General features: G+C 42.3%; 1 protein-coding gene across 1 annotated transcript in view; it reads left to right on the top strand.

Annotated features, from left to right (window-relative positions):
• Positions 1 to 8,455: 8,455 nt before the first annotated feature.
• Positions 8,456 to 21,795, top strand: part of BMS1 (BMS1 ribosome biogenesis factor) — a 63,024-nt gene continuing 49,684 nt past the window's right edge. The window contains exons 1-4 of the mRNA XM_066242984.1: positions 8,456 to 8,587; positions 10,351 to 10,560; positions 11,860 to 12,050; positions 13,558 to 13,637. Coding sequence (XP_066099081.1) covers positions 10,385 to 10,560; positions 11,860 to 12,050; positions 13,558 to 13,637 — 447 coding nt within the window. The 5' untranslated portion in view covers positions 8,456 to 8,587; positions 10,351 to 10,384. The remainder of the gene's footprint in view (positions 8,588 to 10,350; positions 10,561 to 11,859; positions 12,051 to 13,557; positions 13,638 to 21,795) is intronic.

Raw genomic sequence — 21,795 nt, forward strand, 5'->3', positions numbered from 1 at the left:
CTGCCTAGGATCTCTCTTTTTGCTCCTTCTACCCTAAGTTCTTCCTTTGTTTCACTGTCCCCAGCTTTATTTTTTTTTTATTTTATTTATTCATTTTAGAAAGGAGAGAGAGAGAGACAGAGAGAGAGAGAGAAGGGGGGGAGGAGCAGGAAGCATTAACTCCCATATGTGCCTTGACCGGCAAGCCCAGGTTTTTGAACCGGCGACCTCAGCATTTCCAGGTCAACGCTTTATCCACTGCACCACCACAGGTCAGGCTTCACTGTCCCCAGCTTTAATGAACATACTCTCAAAATGTAAATGGGCTTAACTCACCAATCAAAAGTCACAATAGCAAGATGGATTAAGAAATAAGACCCGCCTAACCTGTGGTAGCGCAATGGGTTAAGCATCGACCTGGAATGCTGAGGTCGCTGGTTCAAAACCCAGGCTTTCCTGGTCAAGGCACATAAGGGAGTTGATGCTTTCTGCTCCTCCCCCTTTCTCTCTCTCTGTCTCCTCTCTAAAATGAATAAATAAAATCTAAAAAGAAAAAAAAGAAAAAGAAATAAGACCCAACTCTATGTTGCCTTAAAGAGATCCATCTCGGCTCTGGCCGGTTGGCTCAGCGGTAGAGCATCAGCCTGGCGTGTGGAAGTCCTGGGTTCGATTCTCGACCAAGACACACAGGAGAGGTGCCCACCTGCTTCTCCACCCTTCCCCCTCACCTTTCTCTCTTATCTCTCTCTTCCCCTCCTGCAGCTAAGGCTCCATTGGAGCAAAGTTGGCCCAGGTGCTGAGAATGGCTCCAGTTGCAGTGGAGCTAAGGCTGGGATGGGCAGAGCATCACTCCCTGGTGGGCATGTCGGTTGGATCCCGGTTGGGCGCATGCGGAAGTCTGTCTGCCGCCCCCTGATTATCACTTCATAAAAAAAAAAAAAAAAGACCCATCTCAGCTTCAAAGACAAACATAGGATCAAAGGAAAAGGTAAAAAAAAAATACTTCAAGCAAATGGTATGCAGAGAAAAGTAAAGCAAATGTAGCAGTACTTACATCAGGGAAAATAGATTTAAATTAAAAAGAAGGTAACAAGACACAAAGATGGAATTTTTATAATAATAAAGGATACAGTTTATCGAGGAGACATAACACTAATTAATACATATGAACCTAATTTGGGAGCACCAAAATATATAAAGCAATTACTTACAGACCCAAAGAAAGAAACTGACAAAAATACAATTAAAGTCAGAGACTTGAATATCCCACTTACTGCAATGGGATCAGAGAAAGAATTGGCCTTAAATGACACATCAGATCAAATTAATTGATACTTATACAACTTTCCACCCCAAAATGATAGAATACATATACTTCTGAAGTGCACATGACATATTTTCAAGGATAGATCATATGTTGTGACACAAAACTAGTCTCAATCAATTTAAGAGGATAGAAATCATAACAAGCATATTTTCTGACCACATGGTTGAAACTGAAAATTACTCATAAGAAGAAAGTGGAAAAAAAAGTGGAGAATAAACAACATACTATTAAAAAACTATGGGTCAAAGAAAAGGGGATCAAATGATATATATAGGAAAATATAAAAATTATAAAATACCAAAATTTAGGAGATGCAGCAAAAATGGTACTAAGAGGAAAAATTATTAGCATAACAAGGCCTACCTCAGAAAACAACAAAAAATCTCAAACAAGCTAACATTGAACCTTAAAAACCTAAAGAAGAGCCTGACCAGGCGGTGGCGCAGTGGATAGAGCATCAAACTGGAATGCGGAAGACCCAGGTTCAAGACCCCGAGGTCGCCAGCTTGAGCACGGGCTCATCTGGTTTGAGCAAAAGCTCACCAGCTTGAGCCCAAGGTCGCTGGCTCAAGCAAGGGGTTACTCAGTCTGCTGAAGGCCCGCGGTTAAGGCACATATGAGAAAGCAATCAATGAACAACTCAGGTGTTACAATGCACAATGAAAAACTAATGATTGATGCTTCTCATCTCTCCATTCCTGTCTGTCTGTCCCTGTCTATCCTTCTCTCTGACTCTCTCTCTCTCTGTCTCTGTAAAAAATAAAAATTTAAAAAAAAAAAAAAAAAAAAAAAAATAGCCTGACCTGTGGTGGTGCAGTGGATAAAGCGTCGACCTGGAAATGCTGAGGTCGCCGGTTCAAAACCCTGGGCTTGCCTGGTCAAGGCACATATGGGAGTTGATGCTTCCAGCTCCTCCCCCCCTTCTCTCTCTCTCTGTCTCTCCTCTCTCTCTCTCTCTCTCTCTCTCTCTCTCTCCCTCTCCTCTTTAAAAATGAATAAATTAAAAAAAAAAACCTAAAGAAGAAAAGGTCAATAAAAGGAAAGAAATAAAATTACAGTGGAAAAAATGAACAAAAAGGCAATAGAAAATTAATGCAATGAAAAGCTGGTTTTTTGAAAAAATAAAATCTACAAACCTCTGGCTAGCTTCACCAATAATAAAAAGAGAAGATTCAGAAATAAATAAAATCAGAAAATAAAAGATATTATAATTGACAACACAGAAATACAAAAAAATTATTCAAGAATATTATGGCTTGGCCCTGGCTGGTTGGCTCAGCGGTAGAGCGTCGGCCTGGCGTGCAGGGGACCCGGGTTTGATTCCCGGCCAGGGCACATAGGAGAAGCGCCCATTTGCTTCTCCAACACCCCTCCCCTCCTTCCTCTCTGTCTCTCTCTTCCCCTCCCGCAGCCAAGGCTCCATTGGAGCAAGGATGGCCCGGGCGTTGGGGATGGCTCTGTGGCCTCTGCCCCAGGCGCTAGAGTGGCTCTGGTCGCGGCAGAGCGACGCCCCGGAGGGGCAGAGCATCGCCCCCTGGTGGGCAGAGCGTCGCCCCTGGTGGGCGTGCCGGTGGATCCCGGTCGGGCGCATGCGGGAGTCTGTCTGACTGTCTCTCCCCGTCTCCAGCTTCAGAAAAATACAAAAAAAAAAAAAATATTATGGCTTGATCAGATGGTGTCACAGTAGATAGTGTCAGACAGGGATGCAGAGGACCTGGGTTCAAAACCCCGAGAGTGAGACATCAGTGGAGGAGACAGCCTTGGCCAGGCTTAGGTCTTACCTGACTATGATCTGCTCTAAAGGGGAGGGTCGGAAGGAGGAAAGATCCAGAGTGGGAGGAGGCCCCAGGCCGGGGAGTGAAGGGCCTGTTACAGGAACATCTCGCAGGAAGGAGATTGTAAACTCATGTCATTTTTTCCTGTAAATCTTGTAATTTCATGCTCCAGGGGACACAAAGTAAGAGAGTTGATGGGGGAGTCAATCCAGCTCCCCAGCCACTCTCCCCCCATTTTCCCCTAGAAGCCTCCCTGCTGCCCACCTCTCCCCACCAGGAAGCAGATGCTTCCTTTCCCCACCCTGCCCATTGTCCCCTCCGACTTGCCTGGGCTGATCAGCTCCACTGAGCCATTCTGTACCCCCACCTCTTCCCCTGACCCCTCCACCTTCCAACACCTTTGGAGGACAAGGAGTATTTGTCCAACCCATGTCATTAGATGGGGAGGGGTTATTAGAAGCAAGGCAGGCATCGCCGTGGGGACTCCTTACTGGTGATCCCCTGGCCACCTACCTCTCTCCCCCTCCACACCCCCTTCCAGCCTCTCAGAACCTTCTGATTTGGGCAAGTCAGACTTTACTTTCTGAATTGAATCTTGAGAAGAAACCCCACCCAGGACACTAATCCTGGTGTGAAGTTCAGGGGCAGGGGCAGGGTGGGGGAGGCCTCGGCTGGGTGAGGGGCTGCTGCGAGGCATGCCTTTCTGAACTCCAGGTTTGCTGGGAGACATGTACCCATAGATAGATATACCAGTGGGTATTTAGATAATCTCCTAAAGCAGCTGTCCTAAAGTAACCTGGATTTCAGCATCCAGGGAGGCACAGTGGCTCTGCAGAGGGGAGGTGTATGTATATATGCTCAGTACACAGGGGCATGCTCGAAGGGTTTGCTGAGGGGCAGTGCATGTGAGTGTGTCCATACCCACCTCACAGGGTCTTGTTGGATGATGCCTATGGTGAGGTAGGAGAGTAGACGTCCACGTGAGGACAGACAGGTGTGTGGGTGGACAGAGGTGAGTGAGCCACAGGTAGGCATGAATAGGTGCGCTGGGCATGAGGCTGCACTGGGTGAGGCTGAAGGAGGTGATGGAATGGTGAGAGATTCGTGAGAAGGGAAGGGGCAGACACTTCGCGAATGCTGTCAAAGTGAAGGCATTGGTCCTTTAATTCCTTTAGTACCTCAGAGTGCCCCAGTTTTGCAGGTGAGGAGCCTGAGTCAATAATGGAACAGCTTGTCCAAGGTCACACCACTGGTAATCACACTGGGATTCAAACCCAGGTCTGCCTGATGTCAGGGCCCCAAGTCAAAGGCCTGGACATGATGGCTCCAGTTCCCAAGGAGGTCTCTGAGAAACCGGGAGCAGACAGGCTTTGTGCTTCTGGAACATGGGTTCGGGACAGTCCCCACATCCCTTGCTCTGAGCCTCCCACTGACCCAGTAGCGGGGGAGTGCAGGGCTGGGCTGACCTTACAAGGACTTCCTGGGTCTCCCTGGTCCCTCACTCCCCTACCCAACCTCTCATCACCCATCTACCCACATTCCAGGCCCACCTATCTGAACTGCTCCTCCTGTAAATGCCACACACTTCCCACTCCTGTGACTGCTGGCTCAGCATCCACACCAAGCCAGTCATGGCCTCTACAAACAGACAAACACAGTCATAACTTGATATTTCACAAGCCCCTCCTTTCAGGTCTGGATTGAATTCCCTCAGTGCCATCCTAGATCCCCTAGACCCAGAAAGCCACCCTGAGCCTCCACCCTCATCCCTCAGCTGCGTGCTCTGATTCCAAGTGAGTGCTTCTTCCTTAGCCCCTAGACCTACCACATAGTAAGGCCTTGGAGCCAGGCTTCCTGGGCTCAAATCCTGGCTCTGACACCTCCTAGCTGTGTGATCTTGGGCAAGTTACTTCACCTTCATCTTCTGCAAAATAGAGCGGATGATCCCTATCTCACAGCCTTGCAGGAGAGAATTAAATGAGATTTTGCCTGTGCAGGGGAGCAGTGTTTGCCTCCCCAAAATATGCCAGCTTTGGGATGTTCATTATTTTAGGCTGGTTGATTTTAAGAACTAGCAGACCTGGGAGAAGCTCTGAAAACCAAATGGAAGGTATCCTATGCAAAAGGCATCGGTGAGGGGGCTTGCCACCTGTAAGGTGTTTCCCACATTGTGCCAGGCCTGCCATCACTGTCCATAGAGGAGCCGTGGCTTCAGTCTGCACAGCCACCTTCCCCTGCTCGCTGTGCTCTTCCTGGGAACCTCCATAACTGACTCTCCACCCCCAACATCATCTTTTGTCTTTAGCTGAAAGAGGTATTGAAGGGGGTGGTGAGCCACTCTGTTCCTATGTCTCTCCCATGTGTACAGGAAGTATACGTGCTATTAAACTTGAAGATTCTTCTCCTGCTCAAAAAAAAAAAAATACTAGCAAATAGGCACCAATGCACCAGCAAAATCATACATCATGATCAAGTGGCATTCATTATAGGAATGCTAAGATGGTAAACACTCACAAATCAATCTATGCGACACACAAGATTAACATCATGATAATATAAGTAAATGCAGAAAAAGAATTTCACAAGATATAACAGCCATTAATGATAAAATCACTCTAAAATGGGTATAAAGAAAAGTACCTCCACATAATAAAGGCCAAAAATAACAAAACCCTTAGTGAACATCACAGTCAATGATGGCAAACTAAAAGCTTCTCTAAAATCAGAAACAAGACAAGGAGGCTCACTTTTCTTACTATTATTCTACCTAGTACTGAAAGTCCTAGCCAAAGTTAATAATAAAAAATAAAATAAAATAAAATAAAATAAGTAAAAGGCATCCAAATTGGGAAAGAGATAAAGCTGTAGGTATTTGGAGATGACATGATTCTACAGATAGAAAACCCTAAAGACTCTAACAAAAAACACTTAGAAAAAAATAAACAAATATGGTAGAGTTCAGGATACAAAAGCAACATACAAATATCCATTGATTACTTACATAGATAGGAACAATAAAATATCAGAGAGATGAAAAAAACCCATTCATAATTACAATAGTAAGAATAAAATACATAGCTATAAACTTAACAAAGCAGGTGAAGGACCTGTATGCTGAAAACTGTAAGACATAATTGAAAGGAATTGAAGAAATGGAAAGATATTCTTTGTTCATAAATTGGAAGCATTAACATTGTTAAAATGGCCATGTTACCTATAGCTATGTACAAATTTATTGCAATTGTTACCAAAATCGCAATGGCATTTTTCACAGAAAAAAAATCTTCAAATTCATATATTATAACAAATGACCCCAATTAGCTAAAGCAATTCTGAGGAGGGGGGGGGAACAAAAAGCTATATACTACACAGGTACAGTAATCAAAACAGTGTGGTATTGGCAGAAAGATACAGAAACCAATGAAACAGAATTGAGATACCAGAAATAAACCCACGTGTATGTATATGGGCAATTAAATTTTGAAAAGAGGCCAAAAACATAATGGGGAAAAAAGTCTCTTCAATAAATGTTGCCAGGAAAGTCACTTGCAAAAGAATGAATATAAAGTATTTGACATTATACACAAAAATGAACTCAAAATGAATTGAAGACCTAAAATAATAGCCTGACCAGGCAGTGGCTCAGTGGATAGAGCCTCAGTCTGGGATGCAGAGCACCCAGGTTCAAGACCTCTGTGTTGTAGTAATATAAGGTTATAATAATTAAATATATAGAAATATAAAAATATGGATGATATATAAAAGTAATTAAAAGGATATTAAAAATAATTATTAAAATTAAGTTATGCCAATTGAATAGGAATTAATATAGTGGCTTAGTGCCAAAACTCTGTAATGTGATAAACAGACTCTGACTTACAAGCAGAGCCCAGTTAGTATGTGTGTGAAGTTATACATAAATAAGAAGTGGCTTGGTGTTATTTACATTAACTTTGTAAATTAATGAAAATAAGAACATTTTAAAAAGTGGCTTAATGTAAACATTTCAGTAGATTGACATAAAGGGGGTTCCCTGCGAGGAACTCCCAAAAAGGTAGTTTGAGGTGATAATCCTGTAGATTGACACCTGTTAAAAGACATTGGCCAGAAAGGGTACTAAAGCTGAGGGGCCCCCTGCTGCAGTAGTCGCCCAGACTCCAACGTTGATTGGACTGTCTCCACACCACTCTGAGCTCTGACCAAAGCCAGCCGAGAGGAGCACGCCGACAGGGCCCCCTTAAGCTGTATCCAGGCACGCCGAAAGAATTTGTGAGTAATAAATTGCCTGTGTGATTATTGCAACTAATTTGTGTGTCGGTCGTGTCTTTCTTTCGGTGGCATTTAACAGTAGCATCCTCATAGCTGCCTCAAGAGTAGTCTCAAAGAAGCTGCCAGCCCTGCTAATAAGCAGGAGTGCCCCATTGCAGGGGGAAGTCGAATCAGGGACGCCTGATCGACGTAGAGCTTGGCTCTACTGGTACAACCTAGTTAGAAATAAGCTCACCAGCTTGGACCCAAGGTCACTGGCTCCAGCAAGGGGTTACTCAGTCTGCTGTAGCCCCATGGTCAAGGCACATATGAGAAAAGCAATCAATGAACATATAAAGTGCCACAACGAAAAACTGATGAGTGATGTTTATCTCTCTGCGTTTCTGTCTGTCTGTCCCTATCTATCCCTCTCTATGACTTTCGCTCTCTCTGTAAAACAAGTAAAAAAATAAAGTACTCTTTAAAAAAAAAAAGACCTAAAATAATAAAACACATAGAAGGAAACAGCCACTAAACTTATAGACCTTGGTCTCAAAGGGGTTGTTGTGAACTTGATCCCAAAGGCAAGGAAAGTAAAAGCAACAATAAATAAATGACCCTATGTAAAACTAAAAAGCTTCTGCACAGCAAAAACAAACAACTGACAACGAAAGAGAAAGGCAACCAGTTTGTCCCTGTCCTCAGAGTCTAACAGTCCCAGCAAAAATGGGAATTACAGCAAGGACGGAGCCGGAAAAATGTCCAGCTCTGTACTTAAGAAGAGCAAGGGGACGAGCCACAGCAACTATCAACCGAGTGAGAGTCGCTAGACCAGTCGGGAAAGCGCGGTTTCTCCACGGTGACCAGAACTGAACGTCACTTCCGGTTCCCGTCCTGCACTGGAATGGGATACCGGGCCGCACGATCTCTACGGCCTCAGGGGCCGCTCAGGCGCGGTGCCCGGATTTCCGCATGACTAGCCCCTCCTTGAGTGCTACGCTGCGTGGTTACCGCAACCAGATTCCTGGGGCGGGGCTGCCATGCACCTTCAGCCAATCAGAAGTCTTTCTTGCGTCTTCCCTCCGCGGGTCTCTTTCTTCTGCCCTCGCCTAGTTTCCCCGGCGAGTAGAGCGCGCGCACATGGCGCTCTTCCGTTTCCGGCACTGTCCACGCGGATCTGAAGAGGAGTTGCTGTGAATGTGGTGACGGCCGCGGTGGCGGTGGGGTCTCCGAGGCAAGATCGAGAGTGGAGCGCAAGGTAAGGCCTCGGTCTGTGTCTCGGACAGTCCATCCCCGTGATGCGCAGGCGCCGGACAGGCGTTTTAGTCCCTGCGGGAGTCGTGCTGTGAGGTTGCGGGAGGCGTGGGTGATGCACTTGTGCAGACACCCTGGAGGGGAGCAGAGGGCGGGGAGAACTGGGATCGTGTCCTGGGAGCAATCCTAGTCAGTGGCTTAAGACCTTGGCCAGATCTATTCTTTCCAAGATGCGCTGCTACCCCCCCCCTACCCCGCCCCCAAGGAGAAAGGCATCGGGGATGTACAAGTTCGACATCAAGGTATAGCAGAGAAGGAACATCGTGTCCTGAAATCGCAGCTATTTAGTTTCAAAATGCCCCTGGAGCCCAGCTCTCCTAAATGCCGGGCAGTAGCATTTCTTGACGTTGTGCTGGTGTCTATGGACTTTCTATTTCCGCTGCTTTAGGGGAGACTCTCACTGACCTTCCGCGGTGCCGCCTTGTGATGTGGCCCTCACTATCGCTGAAGACTTGAGTTTGAATTCCCTCTACTGGTCAGGTCACAGCTGTAGCCATCTTCTGGCACAGGTTAGGCAGACACACGTATTTATTGAACTGAAGATAATTCAGTACCTTAATTACAGGAGGTGATTGCCTCTCGCTCCTCTTTTTTTGTTAAACATGTGCTCATATTGTATGCAGCCAGATTTCTTAAAAAAACTTAATTCATTTGTTCCCGGTTTATGGGCCATATGAATTTTGGGGACGCCCAGAAGTCGTAAGGGTTTCTGCATATCGCTGTGGCCCCCAGTCATAGTCCACTGCCAGTCACATCTCACACAGGTAGATATTTAAGTGTGTATAGGTGATTATTATAATTTAAAAGTTTTACAGAATCAAACTAAAAGTAATACTGTTATCATGTTGGCAAGTTGTCAGACTGCTTTAATTTTTAAAAGTAAAATACCTTAGGCCCTGGCGGGTTAGCTCAGTGGTAGAGTGCCGGCATGGTGTGTGGAAGTCCTGGGTTCAATTCCCAGCCAGGGCACACAGGAGAAGCGCCCATCTGCTTCTTCACCCCTCCCCCTCTCCTTTCTGTCTCTCTCTTCTCCCATAGCCAAGGCTCCAGGGGAGCAAAGTTGGCCCGGGCACTGAGGATGGCTCCGTGTGGCCTCCACCTTGTGCTACCAATGGCTCAGGTTGCAACGCAACAGCCCAGATGGGCCGAGCATCACCTCCTGGTGGGCATGCCGGGTGGATCCCGGTAGGGCGCATGGGGAAGTCTGTCTCTCTGCCTCCCCGCTCTCACGTCAGAAAAATACAAAATAAATAAATAAATACCTTAAAAAAGATTTTAAGTTTGGAAGCCACTTTAGTCCAGTTAATATTTTGGGCTGATGATATGGTAGCTACTAGTCACATATGACTGTTTAAACTTAGAATTTAATTAATTAAAATAAAATTTCAGTTTCTCAGTTTCATTTGGTCCATTTTAAGTTTTCAGTAGCCACAGGTGGTTCGTGGCTGCTGTGTTGAAAAGTGTAGCTATACAATGTTGCCATCACTGCAGAAATGGACAATGCTGATACAGTAAGTGAAGATGGTATACAGACAGAACTGATTTATAGCTGAGCACAGCAGTGAAACTGGGCATCATATTAAGCAATTTCTACCCCTTTGGGTGAACAAATACTTATCTCTTTTTAAAGAAATAAATGTACTGTTTTTTCCTGTTTGTTGTTGGGATTGTAAAATGCTTCCCCTACCCCCACCTCACACAATGTAGGTTAGAGTTACTTGTGAATTGGTAAAAAGCCACCATGGAGACTAAGGACCAGAAGAAACACAGAAAGAAAAACAGTGGACCTAAAGCGGAGAAGAAAAAGAAACGGCATCTGCAGAATCTCCAGCTTGGAGATGAAGAAAGTGCCCAGAAGAGAAACCCCAAAGCTTTTGCAGTCCAGTCTGCTGTGCGGATGGCTCGATCCTTTCACAGGTATATTTAGCTGGATCCTAGTGGTTCTTTCATTTTTTTTCTTTATAAACAGTAGAGGGGTCTCTCCAGGTGACATTTGGATACAGTAGTCTATTCAGCTGTAAAGGACATGGAGGTGCATGCCATGTTTTCTATTTACTAAAATGTAAGAAATCTTTCCTGTGGAAGTTGCCTTAGCTTCGCATCTGTATACTGATTGGCTTTTTTTGCCCAAGAGAAAAGCTTAAGAGTTTTTCTTTATAGAATTTGTTTGTTCGTAAACATTAAACAACTTCTGTGGTAATAGATGTGCTTATGTGTTTCTCTTTTTCCTGGATATGCTTTATATAACTGTAATGTGCAATATTAAATAGCTTATTTAATAGAGCCTTATTATATGCCAAGAAGTGGGAGAGCCAAATTTAACTCCATAGATTCTGCTCTTTAAAATAAATTTTTTAATTTTTAAAATTTATTGATTGATTTTAGAGACAGAAAGAAACATCAGTTTGTTGTTCCACTTATTTATGCATCCATTGTTTGATTCTTATAGGTTCCCTGACCAGGGATTGAACCTGCAACTTTGGCATATCAGGTCAATGCTCTAACGTAGTGAGCTACCTCACCAGGGCATAGCTTCTGCTCTAGTCCATTATGATACACTGCCTTCATCCTTTTTTTCCTTTTTAACTACTGTAATCAACTAATAATGCAACCAATTTTAAAATTTGTATAGTTTTGGCCCTGTCCAGTTGGCTCAGCAGTACAGCATCGGCCCAGCGTGTGGAAGTCCCAGGTTCAATTTCTGGTCAGGGCACACAGGAGAAGCGCCCATGTACTTCTCCACTCTTCCCCCTCTCCTTCCTCTCTATCTCTCTCTCTCTTCCCCTCCTGCAGCCAAGGCTTCATTGGAGCAAAAGTTGGTCCAGGTGTTGAGGACGACTCTGTGGCCTCTGCCTCAGGCGCTAGAATGGCTCCGGCTGCAACAGAGCAACGCCCCAGATGGGCAGATTATCGCCCCCTGCTGGGTGTGCCGGGTGGATCCCGGTCAGGCACATGCAAGAGTCTGTCTGACTGCCTCCTGGCTTCTAACTTTGGAAAAATACAAAAATAAAAATAAAAATAAATTGTATAGTTTAAACATTCTGCACTGTTGAAATCAATCTGTTATATATTACCAAAGTGGTTATTTGGATTGGAGCCAGAAGTTAGCAAGTTAAGTTCTGCTCTCTTTAAAATCTTTACTTATAAGAATAAAACCTTTTATATTTTGAAAATAAATTTACTTTTTTTTTTTTTTTTTTTTTTTTTTACAAATAGAACTCAGGATTTGAAGACAAAAAAACATCATATCCCAGTGGTTGATCGAACTCCACTAGAGCCCCCACCAATAGTGGTGGTGGTGATGGGGCCTCCAAAAGTTGGAAAGAGCACTTTGATTCAGTGCCTCATTCGGAATTTCACCAAGCAGAAGTTGACAGAGATCAGAGGCCCTGTAACAATTGTGTCAGGTAGGAGGGTGTTACCCCAGACTGAAATAACAAGTGTTGCCATTTGAAAAGCATGTGTGTCATGGCCTTATTGAACTTTTTTTTTTTTTGACTGGCAAATGCTGTGGTAATATTGTCACTTCATACTACCTCTTCTGTAGTTTTTCTAAGTTGGCTGTATCTTTAGAAAAAGGTTAAATTTACCTTACTCTGACTGCAGTGTGGATTTGCTAGTGTTCCCCTCTGAATGGTGGCAGGCCTGGACAGGGCAGCAGGGTGAGCACCTGCATTTCCTATATGGCAGGTGCTTCCATTCTGGAGGGAGTAAGGAAGTTTTCCTCTCTTTTTCCTGCATTGATAGATGATGACTTTTCTAAATTTGAGGGAAGATGAAACAAATTCCCAAAATGGCAATGGTAGAATCTGAACTCTCTTATTATAGCTAATAGACAGTTGACCCTTGAACTGCACATGTCCACTTATATGTGGGTTTTTTTCAATAAATGTATTATTGGCTCTCTGTATCCCTAGGTTTCAACTTTATAGATTCAACCAATCATGGACCAAAAGAGTATTTTCTGTTCATGGTTGGGAATCCGCACATGTGGAGGCCAACTCTATGCCTTGTTAAATGTTACCATTTTAAAGATTTTTTTTTTTTATTTATTCATTATAGAGAGGGGGAGAGAGAGAGAGAGAGAGAGAGAGAGAGAGAGAGAGAGAGAGAGAGAAGGGGAGAAGAGCAGAAAGCATCAACTCCCATATGTGCCTTGACCAGGCAAGCCCAGGGTTTTGAACCGGCAACCTCAGTTTCCAGGTCGACGCTTTATCCACTGCGCCATCACAGGTCAGGCAATGTTACCATTTTATACAAGGGAATTGAGCACCTGTGGATTTTGCTACTTGTGGGGGTCCTGGAACTGATTCATCATGTATACCAAGGGATGACTGAAGTTTTCTGGGAGTGAAAAGTTACATGCAAGTTTTCCACTGCACAGGGGTTGATATCCTTAACCCCTGATTGTTCAAGGGTCATCTGTGGTTGGATTGAGGCTTTTCTTTGTATTTAATGGATTTTTGTTATGGTGGTGATTTCTTTAAACTTAGTTTAGAGATAATGATTGTTCCATGAACATTCTGTTACATTAGATTTGAGGATGTTTTTAGCTATAATGAAAACACAGGAAGCTTTGATGGAGATAGAAGCCTTAGCCCACTGTTGAACAGCAGGATCAGGGTCATCATGAAGCCTACTTGTCTGCCAATTCTTGTCGGAATTTTACCTGTTTGAACACTTTATTCAAATGAATAGGCTTCTGGTGATATTTAAAATTAGAGAACATAGCAAGAAAACCAATATGGAATATATTTTATAAGTTTTCTCGTGTGAAATGAACTTCTGGTCTACTCCTGTAAGTGTATACAGTATTTTACTGATGTATTAATATATAGTTAAAAATGTTAGAGTTAACAGATAACAGTTTTCTAAGATTTTTAAAAAAGCTTAATTTTCATCTTCCACTTATAGGTAAAAAGCGCAGACTCACCATTATTGAATGTGGATCTGACATTAACATGATGATTGACTTGGCTAAAGTAGCAGATTTGGTAAGTTACTGTGGTCAGTGTAGGTTTATGACAGGGACTTATAGCAGTGTGGTAGGTGTTTATCCCATGTTGAAGGAATTAAGGTTTGTGATTATTAAAGAAATGATATTATCAGGGATGCAGTAGTTGTATTGGAAATGATGATGGTCATAATTATAATAAAAACGGAGTGTGCATAATGAAATGTATTCTAAAATCTAAAAGCAAGTCATAGGGCAGAGAAAACCTTTAACAGACATAGCTAATAAAAGCTCATTAAGATATACATACATACATACATACATACATACAGTAATAAGCACCATTTCTTGGACCCTTTCTGGGCACTGTGTTAACACCTTTCTATAAACTTAGCTCAGCTGATCCCCAGTATGCCTTAGATGTAAATAGTTATTATCTCCAGTTTGCATACGATGAATTCAAGGCTCCCAGAATTTGTCAGAGGATGGGAACTCTGTTCTTGGATAGTGCCAGAACTTCCATTCTATATGATAAAATAAATACATGGATTGCTCTGGAGAAGTCAGTTTATAATAAATCATCTGTGCAGTACTCAGCATATGGAAATTGTACAGCCTCATTGACATTTACAGAAATGATGTAGTTCACTAATTACTTTTTAAACCAGCAAAAATAAAGACAAAAAAAACCGATTAAGTCATATTGATCAGAAAGTATGGGATAACAGATAACCTTGGTGTGTGTTTGGTTTTTTTTGTTCTTTTTTTGTTTTCTTTTGTTTTTAAAATTTTTTAAATTTTAATTTTTGGGTGTACCTAGATTATAGTGTCCCCCTGAATACCTCCCCCCCTTCCCCTATGTTCCCTAGAACATCCCCATTGCCCTCCTCCCCTCAACGCTCTCCTCCAGGTTTTGCTTTACTGCTCTCATTCCATTGTATCATCCCCTTTCCCTCTGGACCCTTTGATCCCACGTCTGTCTCTATTCTGTTCCTCAGTTCATATTGTTCATTGGATTCCTGAAACAAGTGAAGTCATATGGTATTTTTCTTTCTCTGCCTGGCTTATTTCTCTTAACATAATAGTTTCAAGGTCCATCCATGTTGTCACCAAAATTTCCTCCTTTTTCATGGTACATTGTGTATATGTACCACTGCTTTTTAATCCATTCGTCCACTGTCGTACACTTGGGCTGTTTTCAGATCGTGGCTATTGTAAACACTGCTGCCAAAAACATGGGGATGGGTGCATTTCTCCTTTTGAATCATTGGTGTGATGTTCTTGGGATATATTCCTGAAAGTGGGTTAGCTGGGTCAAAAGGCAGTTCGAAGTTTAAATTTTAGAGGAATCTCCATACTGTTTTTCACAGTGGTTGCACCAGTCTGCATTCCCACCAGCAGTGCAGGAGGGTTCCCTTTTCTCCACACCCTCTCCAGCACTTATTCTGTGTTGTTTTGTTGATGAGTGCCATTCTGACTGGTGTGAAGTGGTATCTCATTGCGGTTTTAATTTGCATTTCTCTAATGATTAATGATGTTGAGTTTTTTTTTTCATATGCTTATTGGCCATCTGTATGTCCTCTTTGGAGAAGTGTCTATTCATTTCTTTTGCCCATTTTTGAGTGGATTGTTTGTCTTCCTGGTGTTGAGTTTTACAAGTTCTTTATAAATTTTAGTTATTAACCCCTTTTATCAGAAGTATTGTCGAATATGTTCTCCCATTGTGTGGTTTGCCTTTTTATTTTGTTCATATTGTCTTTAGCTGTGCAAAAGCTTTTTAGTTTGATATAGTCCCATTTGTTTATCCTGTCTTTTATTTCACTTGCCTGTGGAGACAAATCGGCAAATATATTGCTGCGAGAGATGTCAGAGAGCTTACTGCCTATGTTTTCTTCTAAGATGCTTATGGTTTCACGACTTACATTTAAGTCTTTTATCCATTTTGAGTTTATTTTTGTGAATGGTGTAAGTTGGTGGTCTAGTTTCATTTTTTTACAAGTAGCTGTCCAATTTTCCCAACACCATTTATTAAAGAGACTACTTCATTGTATGCTGTTACCACCTTTGTCAAATATCAATTGTCCATAAAGGTGTGGGTTTATTTCTGGGTTCTCTGTTCTGTTCCATTGATCTATATACCTGTTCTTATGTCAGTTCCAGACTGTTTTGAGTACAAGGGCCTTGTAGTATAACTTGACATCCGGAAGTGTGATACCACCCACGTTATTCTTCTTTTTCAAGATTGCTGAGGCTATTCGTGTTCTTTTTTGGTTCCATATAAATTTTTGGAATATTTTTTTCTATATCTTTGAAGTGTCATCGGTATTTTAATAGGCATTGCATTGAATTTATAAATTGCTTTGGGTAATATAGACATTTTAATGATGTGTATTCTTCCTAACCATGAACACGGCATATGCTTCCACTTTTTGTATCTTCCTTGATTTCTTTTATCAATGTTTTGTAATTTTCCGAGTACAAGTCTTTAACCTCCTTGGTTAAATTTACTCCTAGGTACTTTATTTTTTTTTATTGCAATAGTGAAGGGGATTGTTTTCTTAATTTCTTTTTCAGACAGATCATTGTTTCTGTATAAAAATGCCTCTGATTTCTGAATATTAATTTTATACCCTGCCACTGTGCTGAATTCATTTATCAGGTCCAATAGTTTTTTTATTTGTTTTATTTTTGTATTTTTCTGAAATTGGAAACGGGGAGGCAGTCAGACTGATTCCTGCATGCCCCTGACCAGGATCCACCCGGCATGCCCACCAGGGGGTGATACTCTGCCCATCTAGGGCGTTGCTCTACCAGAGCCATTCTAGCGCCTGAGGCACAGGCCATAGAGCTATCCTCAGCACCCGGGCCAACTTTGCTCCAATGGAGCCTTGGCTGGGGGAGGGGAAGAGAGAGACAGAGAGGAAAGAGAGGGGGAAGGGTGGAGAAGCAGATGGGTGCCTCTCCTGTGTGCCCCGGCCGGGAATCGAATGCGGGACTCCTGCACACCAGGCCGACGCTCTACCACTGAGCCAACCAGCCAGGGCCCAGGTCCAGTAGTTTTTTGACTGCGACTTTAGGGTTTTCTATGTATAGTGTCATATCATCAGCAAATAATGATAGTTTTACTTCTTCTTTTCCAATTTGGATGCCTTTTATTTCTTCTTCTTGTCTGATTGCTGTGGCTAGGACTTCCAGAACTATGTTGAATAAGAGTGGTGAAAGGGGCCACCCCTGCCTTGTTCCTGATCTTAAGGGGATTGCTTTTAACTTTTGTCCATTGAGTATGATGTTGGCTGTGGGTCTGTCATAGATGGCCTTTCTCATGTTGAGGTATGTTCCCTGTATTCCCATTGCTGAGAGTTTCGATCATAAATGGGTGCTGGGTTTTATTTTTTTATTTTTTTGTATTTTTCTGAAGCTGGAAATGGGGAGAGACAGTCAGACAGACTCCCGCATGCGCCCAACCGGGATCCACCCGGCACGCCCACCAGGGGCGACGCTCTGCCCACCAGGGGGGCGATGCTCTGCCCCTCTGGGGCGTCGCTCTGTCGCGACCAGAGCCACTCTAGTGCCTGGGGCAGAGGCCAAGGAGCCATCCCCAGCGCCCGGGCCATCTTTGCTCCAATGGAGCCTCGGCTGCGGGAGGGGAAGAGAAAGACAGAGAGGAAGGAGAGGGCGAGGGGTGGAGAAGCAAATGGGCGCTTCTGTGTGCCCTGGCCGGGAATCGAACCTGGGACTTCTGCACGCCAGGCCGACGCTCTACCACTGAGCCAACCAGCCAGGGCTGGGTGCTGGATTTTATGGAATACTTTTTCTGCATCTGTTGATATTATTTGGTTTTTGTTCTTCCTTTTGTTTATGTGATGAATCACATTGATTGATTTGTGAATGTTGTACCAGCCTTGCCTCCCCAGAATAAATCCCAGTTGATCATGGTGTATGATTTTTTTTTATGTACTGCTGTATTTGCTTTGCTAATATATATATATATTTTAAAGATTTTATTTATTTATTGTAGAGTCTGGAGAGAGGGAGGGGAGGAGCAGAAAGCATCAACTCCCGTATGTGCCTTGACCAGGCAAGCCCAGGGTTTTGAACCGGCAACCTCAGTGTTTCCAGGTTGACGCTTTACCCACTGCGCCACCACAGGTCAGGCCCTGGTTTGTTAATATTTCGTTGAGAATTTTAGTATCTAAATTCATCAGGGATATTGGCCTATAGTTTTCTTTCCTTGTGTTGTCTTTGCCTGGTTTTGGAATCAGAATTATGCTCACCTCATAAAATGAGCTTGGAAGTTTTCCCTCTTCTTGAATTTTTTGAAATAGCTTGAGAAGGGTAGGAGTTAGTTCTTTGAATGTTTGGTAGAATTTGCCTGTGAAGCCATCTGGCCCAGGGCTTTTGTTTGTTGGGAGTTTTTTGATAAATGTTTTGATTTCATTTGTTGTAATCAGTCTATTTAGGTTTTCTGATTCTTCTAGATTGATATATATTTTTTTTACAGGGACAGAGAGAGTCAGAGAGAGGGATAGACAGGGACAGACAGACAGGAATGGAGAGAGATGAGAAGGTCAATCATCAGTTTTTTGTTGGGAGACCTTAATTGTTCATTGATTGTTTTCTCATATGTGCCTTGACCATGGGCCTTCAGCAGACCGTGTAACCCAGGGGTCTCAAACTCGCGGCCCGCCGAACAATTTTGTGCGGCCCGCAGACTAATCCACGAAGTTCAAAATATTTTGGATAAAATTAAGTAAGCCTAGGGGCCTACTTGTATTTTTCATTTCTCTAGCATCCTAGCTAGATATTAGCTTAGTTAACAGCAGTTGTGATGCGAACTACAGTTTCTGGTCGTTTTGTGACACTGAATAAACTGCATGTACGATTGTGCTTGTTGTACTGATTTTTTTTTGTTTTCAACTGCAGTGAGAAAAGTGTTGTGTAACTGTTGCCTTTTGTAGTCCTAGTGCGGCCGCCGAACGGCTGTGATCTTGCTCTGCCCACATGCTGAGTTGAGTTTGAGACCCCTGGTGTAACCCCTTGCTCGAGCCAGAAACCTTGGGTCCAAGCTGGTGAGCTTTTGCTCAAACCAGATGAGCCCGTGCTCAAGCTGGCGACCTCAGGGTCTTGAACCTGGGTCCTCCGCATCCCAGTCCAATGCTCTATCCACTGTGCCACCACCTGGTCAGGCTCCAGATTGATTTTTTTTTCTTCTGTGTGCCTGACTACTAATCAAACCCAGGACATCCGCATTCCAGATTGATTTTTTAAAAGATTATAATTTTCATGGAATTTGTCCATTTAACCTAGGTTGTCTAATTTTTTGGCTTACAGTAAGTTCTTCATAGTGTTTTCTTACAATCCTTTGTATTTCTGCTGTGTCAGTTTTTACTTCTCCACTCTCATATCTACTTTTATTTATTTGAGTCCTCTCTCTTTATTTTTTGGTGAGTCTGGCTATAAGGGTTCATCGATCTTGTGTACCTTTTCAAAGAACCAGCTCTTGGTTTCATCGATCCTCTGTATTGTTTTTTTTGTCTCTGTCATTTATTTCTGCTTTGATCTTTATTATTTCTTTCATTCTACTTCCTCTGGGCTTTTCTTGCTGTTCTTTTTCTAGTTCTTTTAGATACAGAGTTAAATTGTGTATTTGAGCTTTTTCTAGCTTCTTGAGGTATGCCTGTAATGCTATGAACTTCCCTCTCAGGACTGCTTTTCTGTTTCCCATAGATTTTGAGTTGTTGTATGCTCATTTTCATTTGTTTCAAGGAAATTTTTTATTTCTTTCTTAATCTCATAGTTAACCCATTCGTTATTTAATAACATGCTATTTAGTTTCCAAGTGGTTGAGTGTTTTTCAGTTTTTCTGTTGTGTTTGATTTCTAGTTTCATGCCATGTGGTCAGAGAAGATGCTTGATATGATTTCAGCCTTCTTAAATTTGTTGAGACTCATTTTATGCTCTTATATGTGGCCTATCCTAGAGAATGTACCATGAGCACTTGAAAAGAATGTATATTCTGCTGCTTTAGGGTGAAAAGTTCTGAAGATATCTATTAAATTGAGTTGATCTAGTGTGTCCAATAAGTCTGCTGTTTCTTTGTTAATTTTCTTTCTTGAGGATCTATCTAGTGATGTTAGTGGGGTATTGAAATCCCCTACTATGATAGTATTATGTTGATCTCACCCTTTATGTCCAGCAAAGTCTGCTTTATATATTTAGGTGCTCCTATATTAGGTGCATATTTATATGGTTATCTCTTTCTGTTGGAATACTCCCTTTATCATTATGTAGTGACCTTCTTTATCCCTTACCATATTCTTTGTTTTAAAGTCTATTTTGTCAGATATAAATATTGCTACCCCATCTTTTTTTTCATTTCCTTTTGCATAAAATATTTTTTCCATAAATATTTTCATAAATATTTTTCAGTTTATGTGTATCTTTTGTTTTGAGGTGGGTTTCTTGGAGACACCATATGTACAGTTCCTGTTGTTGTTTTTTTATCCATTTAGCTATCCTATGTGTTTTGATTGGAGCATTTAATCCATTTACATTTAAGGTTATTATTGTTATATACTTGTTTCCTGCCATTTTCTTTTTTAAATCTACATTTCTCTTTAACTAGATTTTCCCCCCACTTTGTTCTGTCTACAACAGGCCCCTTAACATTTCTTGCAGCTTTGGTTTGGTTGTGATGAATTCCTTGAGGTTTTTTTTTTGTTGTTATTGTTGTTTTTGTCTGAGAAGCTTTTTATTTCTCCTTCTATCTTAAATGGTAGACTTGCTGGATAAAGAAGTGTTGGTTGTAGGTTCTTGTTCTGCATTACTTTGAATATTTCTTGCCATTCCCTTCTGACCTCAAGTGTTTCTGTTGAAAAGTCCGGTGTCATCCTTATTGAGGCTCCTTTGTAGGTGATCGACTGCTTTTCTCTTGCAGCTTTTAGTATTCTTTCTTTATCTCTTAGCTTTGGTATTTTGAATATCATGTGTCTTGGTGTGGGTCTGTTTGGGTTCTTTTTTAATGGGGTTATCTCTGCTTCTCGAACCTGTGTAGCTCTTTCCTGCATCAATTTAGGGAAGTTTTCAGCTATAATTTCTTCAATCAGGTTCTTTATCCCTTGTTCTTTCTCTTCTCCTTCAGAAACCCCTTGTTTCTCTTCATGTTGTCACAGAGCTCACTTAGAGTTTCTTCAGACTTTTTTATTCTTTTTTCTTTTTGCTGTTCTGCTTCCATGCTTTCGCTTATCTTGTCTTCTGTGTAACTGATTCGATCCTCTTCTTCCAGCCTGCTTTTAATTCCTTCTAGTGTAGTTTTCATTTCTGATATTGTGTTTATCATTTCTATCTGGTTCTTTTTTATGATTTCAGTGTCCTTTTTGATGCTTGTTTTCTCTTTGTTTAGGTGTTGATTATGTCCATCCATTGTTGCTCTCAGATCTTTGAGCAGTCTAACAATCATTATTTTAAACTCTGCATTCAGTAATTTGGTTATTTCCATCCCACTCAGTTCTTTTTCTGGGGATTTCTCTTGTTGATTCATTTGGATTGCATTTCTTTGTCTTCCCATTTTGCCTGTGTATAGACTTTTCCTTTGGGTGTGTTGTTTGTGTAGCTAGCTGAGTGAGTCTGGGGTTTGTATTGTCTGCCTCCAGTTATCAGTTGTGTTGTTTCTAGGTCCTCTTGGGTTGGCATCAGCTGTTTTTTGTAATCTGCTGTAGACTACTTATCTGCTATCACTATTCTTTTTGCTATTTGTGTTGGCATTTTCTATGTCTTAGCTGGGTCAGGTGTGAGGAGCCATTCCTTAAGCTTCCACTCTAACATGGGTTGTTAGGTCCTGAACTGATGCTCTCCATATCTGGTCACTGGATGTGCCAGCCCTGGACCTCTCTGGCCAGAGCTTGGCACAGATCAGTGGGGGTCACTGCCTATGACTGGCTCTTAACAACCTTTTTGGAGCTACAGGTGATCCAGATCTTGTGGCTGCCTCTGGTGGACCTTGGTGCTGTTGTAAATATCAGTTGCACTCTTAAGTTGGCTTTTATATACTCTTGGCTTGGGGGAAGTTCCTTTTAAAGTTCAAGTTCCCCTGAGATCTGCTTTCTGCTGCCTCTTATTGCTGGGTACTTGTTCGGCTCAGTAGTGTAATTAGTTATTTTGTATGGCATTAGATGTTGCTTGCCCCTTAGCCTCAGGTG

This window comes from Saccopteryx bilineata, chromosome 9, assembly GCF_036850765.1.
Source record: "Saccopteryx bilineata isolate mSacBil1 chromosome 9, mSacBil1_pri_phased_curated, whole genome shotgun sequence".
Classification (NCBI taxonomy): domain Eukaryota; kingdom Metazoa; phylum Chordata; class Mammalia; order Chiroptera; family Emballonuridae; genus Saccopteryx; species Saccopteryx bilineata.